General features: G+C 41.3%; 1 protein-coding gene across 1 annotated transcript; it reads right to left on the reverse strand.

The window, feature by feature from the left end:
• Positions 1 to 3,718: 3,718 nt before the first annotated feature.
• On the reverse strand, positions 3,719 to 7,428 carry taco1 (translational activator of mitochondrially encoded cytochrome c oxidase I). Its single transcript, XM_015963206.3, has 6 exons — positions 7,350 to 7,428; positions 6,920 to 7,220; positions 6,740 to 6,846; positions 4,549 to 4,682; positions 4,166 to 4,328; positions 3,719 to 4,097 (listed from the first exon to the last, which is right to left on the reverse strand). The coding sequence occupies exons 2-6, from the start codon at positions 7,197 to 7,199 to the stop codon at positions 3,888 to 3,890; spliced, it is 894 nt and encodes a 297-aa protein (XP_015818692.1). The 5' UTR covers positions 7,200 to 7,220; positions 7,350 to 7,428; the 3' UTR covers positions 3,719 to 3,887.
• Between the last annotated feature and the right edge of the window lie 953 nt (positions 7,429 to 8,381).

The following is an 8,381-nucleotide window of genomic DNA, read 5'->3' on the forward strand; positions in this document are numbered from 1 at the left end:
TCAAATCAGCTTTTCAATGATCCGGGAGGCAGTTAGATTTGGGTGACCACGTTTAATTATCCGTTATATGAAGAGTTTGGTGTCATCTATAGAAGGTCGTTTGAGATAATAGTTGTATTTTTGTTGTTTAAGATGGGAGTTGTTGATAGACGTGGCGTTACCGACCCATGATGACTTTAGCTTAAAGCACCCTTCAGCTGTAACCTTCAGCGTCTGGGATTGGTTGTCTTTTTAAAATTTAAAACAACAAAGTAGGTTTTATCTGCGGATTAACAACACATATAATAAAAGAGGGAAAATGATGGGTCCACTCAGTAATTCATGGCGTGTCAGCTTTTTTCACTGTGGATTCAGACTAGGATCACTTTTCTTCGGGATCTTCCAGAGTTGTTATCTTTAGGGTCTGTTTTCAATCGTGTGTCATGGCTGATGGGATTTTTTCCACTATTATGGGTTTTGCTATGGCTTTGGTCTTGCTTTAGTTTAACTTTGTTCTGATGGGTAACGTTCATATTCTCTGAACTTCACCTGCTGTTATTCCACAGAAAGCCCTCTTTATCCTTCCAGTCCTGCCTTCTGCTGCCTCTGCACATCTTCTAACTTCCACATCTGCCTTCTATTAGTCTTTATCTCTCCCAGCGTGGAAAGAGCTGCCTTCGCTTGCTCCGAGCACATCTTCACTCAAGGTTAGTTTTGATTTAGCTGTGCTCGGCCATATGGTTTGGGATTATTGCGTTTTGCACATCAGCTTTGTATAAAACATTTTCATCTGCTTGTTAGCTGATTCAGAGCTTGCATTGGTGTGTGTCGTATGTGTGCTGCTGTTTCATGTCTAATTAAACAGTTTTCTTGGTGATCTTTTGGGTTTTTACTTAACTTTTCCTCTCCAATAACCAGCAGGATGAAGTAATCCAGGAAGAGGGTGATTTAGGGGCTTCCTTCTGAAGCAGATTAATGACATGCTAGGCTATGTGGTGAAAATACAGTTGTCTGTGTGTTGAACAGTGTGGTCAGACGACTGTGAATCCTATTTTAAACACTAGATACTTGAACTTTATTGGCCAAGTCAGAGTTGTTTTTTTCTCTAAAACAGATTTAAATCCAGAGACTATTACAAAGTTATTACTGGGTCTTTATCCTTATCTTTTCTCAATAGTGTTTTGTTAGAGATATAACTAAAATGCTGAGATAAAAATATTCCCCCCCTTAGGGTTTGTTTTAACTTAAATATTTCAGAGCAGAAAAAATGTAAACAAACCAGACTAAAAAGAACTGACTTGTAAACATGATAACTGGTAATAAGACTCTCACAACACTGTGGAGGAATTCTGACCCTCTCGCCTTAAAGTGCATCTTTAATGTTTTTTAAAATGGCAAAACAACATAATCTAAAGTAAAACGTTACTTTGGTTATCCTCCCAGGTTTCCAGATAACTAGCAAGTGTTTAAAAGTACTCAATCAAGGGAAGAGAGCAAGTCCCCCCCCCCAAAAAAAGTGCTGTTTTGGAGTCACGTGATGTGCCTGGAGGAAAACGTAGAGGACCACAAGCTTGAATCTGGTCGGTTATAACTGCTGAGGTAAAACTGATTCAGCTAGTTTGAATGTGGTAAATGTTTGTGTATGTGAGGGTTGTACAAACTACAGTTTGTCTGGACACCGTGTCCATCGATTTCCAAATCAGAATAACCCAGCTCACTTTTTTAATCAATACATTTGTAGTGGTCTAGTGGGAATGAATTCCTTGTAAGTCGTTCTCGGGGGGGGGGGGGGGGGGATATATACCGGTGCACCATTTCTCTGACCTGAAAGTTGCTCACATTACAGCAGGCTTTGGAGTCTTATTTGGACACCTCGCCCCAGATTGTTTAACAGCAACGTGACTCTACAACTGACTTGCAACGTTGATGTTTTTTCTCCACACATGCCACAGGCCTGGAGGAGTTTCTGCTGTGTGGTGGAGTTGCTCCTGCTAACGGTTAGCTTACACAAGCATAGGCGTTCTCGGCTGTTTCCTGGAGCAACAGCCCTCCCCGTCACGAGTCAAGATGGGTGAGTTCATGAATGTTGAAGGTATAGCGGAGGATTTCTTTCTTCTGGGTGGATCATCTACCATTGGTCCACGTAACTGTCAATCATTCTGGTGAAACATTCACGCAAGGCCGTCGTCTCACGTGCATGTTGCTGGGTAGTTTCCACTTCCTGCGCATGCGCAACGCGAAGGCTGGCCTCCCCACTGACGCCTCTGTCACCAGTTTTCTGCTCGACGGGTAAGCTAACGTTCGGCATGCTATTTGGGGAAATTCTTTTATGATTACTGCTAGAAGAAATGCTGCAAGGCCGGCAGATACTTGTAAACAGAGCGTGCATGTGGATAACTGGGAATTCTCTCTCGTGCATTTTTTTCACGTGGAGAGGGTGGTTCTTTCCTGAAATTCAGAAGCATTCTCCGCGACATCTTTAATTCAGTGTGAAGTAGATCTGCCAGGATTTTCTAATCCCAGAGTTTCACCGTCTATTTTCTATCAGAAGCTAATGCAGCAGATAGGTGTAGACTATTTTCATGTTCAGCCTGCAAGTAAAGCTCAGAGAGACCAATTATAATCAGAAATAATCATTAAAAAAATGGTTCTTCAGGCAACCACACCTTTAATCAAATTGTTATAAATTAGTCATATTGGCGGTTTTTCTTTTTAGCAGAAATAGCCTGTTTGGGGTCAAAGGTCAGACATTCTCCTTCGATTTTTTTTGCTCAGTTACAGCAAGTAATCCAGGTCCTATAGCAGCAAAGCATCTCCAGACCATTACACTGGCTCTACTACTATCTCTGGTTGTTATCAGTTTGGGTGTGGCTGCTGAAACAAAGCTCAGCTTTCTAAATAATGTCGTTTATCACTTTTTAACTCTTAGGGTGTTAATACGAAAGGCAGCTTTTAAACGATGACAAAAAAATATCCAACCCAATCTGGCCTATCTGTCTCTAATGTTTACTCTGCTGATCTATAAGGAAAAAATAGTTTTTCATATCACTCTACATATTATGATTTCTTAGAGGAAAGGTTTAGTCATTATTTCTGATGTAGACAAAAAACAATCAGGTTATAATCAGTGACTGTTTTTGTTTACTGATTAGCGTTGAAATGCCAAGTAGGAAACGGAAATAAAGAAAATAGAAAGGTTTGGTCTTTTGAAGTCGGCCTTTTCTAAATGTGAGTTATTTAAGGCCCAGGAGGGGTGTTTGTGATTTTGTGTCAGAGCTGTCGCCAAGACAACTGCTTTAAAATAAGCATGTTGTTTTGTTGTTTAACTCTGCGGCTGATAAATGTTAAGTCATAAATCAATACAAAGCAGAACCTGGTGTGATCTTTGGATTTTCACTGGAGCTTTTCTGGGAATTTCAGTGAAATAAATAACATTTATGAAATAAAACCTACATGTTTTGGAATGTGATAAAAAAAACGTAAACATGTATCAGGAAACCCTATTTAGACTAATCTGTGTGTTTAGTTGGGCATTTTTATCTGAGCCATGTTTATACATAAATCACTTCAACAAGTTTTAAATAGGACGATTTTTACAATCGTACTTCGTTAGTTGTGTTTTAAAAATCAGCAGCACAGAAATGCAGATGTTTTTCATTCTGCTTGATTCAGAAAAGTGTTTTTAAAACTTGCAGCTGTGACGGTTTAACCAGAAATCCATGAATCGCCTCGACCAGGATTTGTCATAGAGCTAGAATTTATTCTCCAAGCTTTCCCACACAAAGCATCCAAACCATCAAGTGAAAATGTCTGCCGTGACAACGGATCGGGCCACAAATCTTTGTTGCTGTGAAAGCAGATCCTCCACAGACCCAGTCAGTGTCCACAGAGAGTCCGAAAAGCTGCACTCAGCTGTCAGCCTGGATGTTGTCCCACACTCGAACAACATCTGGATAGTTATTGAGGGCTTCTATGAGGGAGGAAGCTTCTTCCAGCTGGGCCTCATCCAGAGAAGTGTTACTGCGGGGCACAAACTCCCATCCAGCAGACGATATCTGCATTCCCAGCCTCTCCAGTGAGCCTCGTACCTTGTTCAAGTCCACCACGGCACAAAAAAACTAAAGAGAGGCAAAAAGATCAAGCTTAAGTTGGATCTGCAGAATTACATCAAAACTGGAATTCTTACCTTCATTTGGGGCTTCTCTTCCTCATCCTCAGCTTCTTGAACATCTTCAGCTCCCGCTTCAATGGCTAACTCCAGAGCTCTCTCAGTGGTGATGTTCTGACCCGATCCCACTACGACTCCCCTCCGGACGAAGTTGTGACGAGCTCCTTCTGACGGCATCCCTCTGAGGACCAGTGGATGTTTACTGTTTATTTAACTCGTCACTAACAGAGTTACAAGCAGAAACCTTCACTTTCATCACATCACAGCGGTACAGAGAGGATTTGTTTCCAGTAACAAAAATTTAACCCATCAGAAAAGTTTAAAAAATGCATAAAAACTACTATTTATAGGCTTGAGTAATAAAGTAATAGTACAGTGAGAGGCTAGGAGGCTGGTCTGACCCATTCTTGATTAGCAGGCGTCTGACATGCTGTGTGGCGTGACAAGGGTTTTCAGTCAGGACTTCGACGAGCAGCAGACATCCTCCGGGCCCTCGCGCTTCGAACAGATGCTGAGATACCAGTTTAGCTTTCTCCTGTAGACGGGGTCAATGACAAACTTGTTTTAACTCTTAATCTGTAACTGAGAGAGATTAAAATTCAAAGTCCCACAGCTACCCGGCTATAGACTGGTATTTTATTATTCGGGGGGGGGGGGGGGGGGATTAGACCCACGGTACACATCAATAGGTGTGTGCATTCTTATTTTCCCAGTTATTTGGAATTAATACGGCCTCGGGCCTCATAAATGTTGTTTCTAGTTATTTTAAAACAATTTAACTGAGTAAAAGTGAACAAAAGAAGCACAATTTGAAAGTGAGTCTTCCCAGGTAACATTGTTTCTTATACCTTATATTGTTGTAAAGCAGATTTGCCAGAGGTATGACTTTTGTGGACAGCGTGCATTGCAACATTCTCCTGTGGGTGTTGGGTGTTTACACTTAATATTTAAACATTAACATGTTTGAAGTAGGGCTGCACAATATATCGAAAAATTATCGTCATCGCGATAACAGGACGTGCGATAGGCCCATCGCAAAACACGGCAATAACAGCGATAAATGTTTGGTTCAAACATTTCCATCCGTGTCATACATCAGCTTTTTATAAACCAGCTCTGTTTTTTACGCGGAAGTATTATTTGACCAATCAAATGTAGCCCTTCTGATATGCGGCCAATCAGATGGTTCCATTCACGTCATACGCCCGCCCCCTACATAGACCCTTTTGGAAAGCAGAGTTTGCGGCGCCGTTCCCTTGTTCGCCATGCTGGCTCGGAGCAACGAACGCACTTTGTGCTGATGTTTCTGGAATCAGCGCTGCTTTCAAACGTGAACGTGAGTCCGCTCGGTGTCGTTAATCATTTTTACCGGGCTGACTCCGACACGTGCCGGTGAACCAACCCACCTTCATGTCGCTAGTGTTCCACCGGGTGGTGATGTTAGCCCCAGGCTCCGGTTAGCTTCCAGCTAAAAGGCTACAGCACTCTCCTCCCAGTCCCACCCTGCTAAAGAGGGCCTAGAAAAGTTCCCCCACACATCAGTGATTTTTCCTTTATAACCTTGTAAATCAGGATAGTTAATTTGCTGCTGCACATAAACTGTCAGTCAGAAGCTCTGCTAGCTGGTTATCTTAGAGGAGCTAGTTCAATTTGTTAGCTTGTTATCAGAATCATAGCTGCAGTTTCATCATCTGAGCTGCTTTTTAAGATCTAGGTAAACTTGTTCAATTTGGGATTAAAAACAAACGTTTTCACATATTTTCCATGTAGTTATCTTTTTTTTTTGCCAGTTCCTCTTCTGAAAGGTAGACAATTGTTTTTCTTTTTCCCTCAGAAAATCTTAATATTCTCCTAGTTTGGCCCAGTACAGTTCACTTCCCAATTACAGCAACAGCCTTATATCATAACCACATAAGTGGAGAAAATGCTCAGTAGCAATGAGAGAATTTGCTGTTGAATTTAAGTGATGTTAACTATTATTTAACATTTAAACTTATTTACAGATTTTTTTTTTATTTATTCAAAAAACCCTGGTAAGGGATGTTTTTCTGTATTTGGAGCATCAGAAAGTTTTACGGTGGAGGTGATGTTATAAAGTCACTGAGAAACTGCATGCATGCAGTTTGTTGTTTTGCTGCTAATACAGTAGCAGGTGCAGCTGCATATGTTTGCAATAAAAATGTTATGTTGTAATGGAATTCATGCATTCGTTTTTGTTTGCTTTGAACCCAGAGCAGACGTCACACGCCAGACGACATCAACACTGCATACTTTAGTATTTGTTCATTTATCGTGAGTAATATCGATAACGCAATATTAAGCACTGTTATTGAATATCGTAGGTTTTCCTAATATCGTGCAGCCCTAGTTTGGAGTGTTCCTGTAGTGGAGGAGACGAGTATTTAGGCTTTTTACAGTCTGTTTGGTAAAGGTACTTGTTTAGTTACACCCTAGTAACACCTGATTATTACATGGAAATGAAATTATTTTAAAGAGATGGGTGTATTATTTATGCACACGTGTGTGTGTGTGTGTGTGTGTGTGTGTGTGTGTGTGTGTGTGTGTGTGTGTGTGTGTGTGCTGACCACCCACCGCTCCCTTGATTGCAGCATCTATGGCTGCTTTCGGCATGTTCTTGCTCCTGCACTGCTCCAGTATGTTGGCCAGGTTTGTGTTCCTCTCTGGGTTGGATCCACCTTCTGATGATGACAAATAATAATCAGAAACGAGCTCCTTCTAAGAAGAAGACGCCTTATTAAGGCAACTATTTACCCTTCACAGCGAACCGTATCAACATCCCAAACTTCATAAACATCCTCGCTCGCGCCTCATCTTTGGGTCCCTTTATGTGTTTCACTTTGGACCATTTGTTGTGTCCCGCGCACCAAGCCACGGACACCTGCAGCGTCCTGATGGGATATGTTGTCCTCCACAGCGGGGACAGGACACCTGAAGACGGCTGGAAGGGAGCTGGGTGCCCTCCCAAAGCCCCGGTTAGGGTGGGAGGGCGCAGGGTCCGAAGAGATCTCAGCAGCGTCGTCCCCACCACCATGACAGTGCCCTTCACACACGGCTACAGAAACACAGCTTATCAAACAGACACGTTTCCGTCCTCACACACCGTGTATTTATCTGTACTTCACATTTTTAATGTTTATTTACATAACTATCAGTAGAAACATCAAAAAAATCGCTAACTTACAGCTCTGGCAGGTCAGGAGAGCGAGCACACACTAACCACCTCTCCTTCGGTGAAAACACTTCCTGTTTCAATGACGTCACATTTGGGGAGTTGCTCTTCACTAGATTGAAATATTTACTAAATACAGTTTTTCTCAGTCGCTTTGGTGCGTTTCTCAGATCAGAATTAAAATTCTCATAACTATTAGTTCAACCTCCACAACATTTAGTCATTTGTGCACATCATAATAGCAATTTCTCCTTTCTCTGAACAAACTGCAAATGATTTTGGACATGTATCAGTTGCTTTCATACATTTCTCTGCTGTTTTTTGACATTTCCATTTGCTTGTGTCATGTCAGGCAAAATTAATTATACTTATGGATGCTGAATAGTCGTTCTCAATAAAACTAATAGTCTTACTTTCATTGCTTGAGTCATTACACACAAAATTGTTGAACTAGTTATCAAATGTCAAATATCAGTCATCTGTCAAGCAAATTCTATACCTTTCTTCATCATTTTATTCTGGAAATGTCTCCTAAATTGAGCAATTGATCACAGGTGAATTTCATCTGTCACTCATGAGGAGGTGTAATCCAACAGAGGAGTTTTTCTCTGCCTGGAGGTGGAAAGTTTACAGTACTGTATGACCAACATCCACATGAGCAAATGACCCTGCTTGCAGCCATGGATGCAGCATGTGACAACATCACAGCAGAGTCCTGCAGAGGATGGATTCGCCACTCCAGGAGATACTTCCTCGCTGCATTGCGAGGGATGACATCCATTGTGATGTAGATGAAAATATGTGGCCAGACAGACAGGAACGTCTGGATGTGCCAGAATGATTTACTGTACCTGTATGTTACAGTACTGTGCAATACTGTATGTACTGTTATACATGTACTGTATATTCACATTTGTGCACAGCTCTACCAAAAGGGTGATTTTTTGTTTACATGTATTCTACAGTAAACAAGTGACTGTAGCATATTTTCTTTTGCACAATGCTGTAGAATTACAAACACTTCTATACAGTAAAAATGTAAAA

The sequence above is a fragment of the Nothobranchius furzeri genome, chromosome 16 (genome assembly GCF_043380555.1).
Source record: "Nothobranchius furzeri strain GRZ-AD chromosome 16, NfurGRZ-RIMD1, whole genome shotgun sequence".
Lineage (NCBI taxonomy): Eukaryota > Metazoa > Chordata > Actinopteri > Cyprinodontiformes > Nothobranchiidae > Nothobranchius > Nothobranchius furzeri.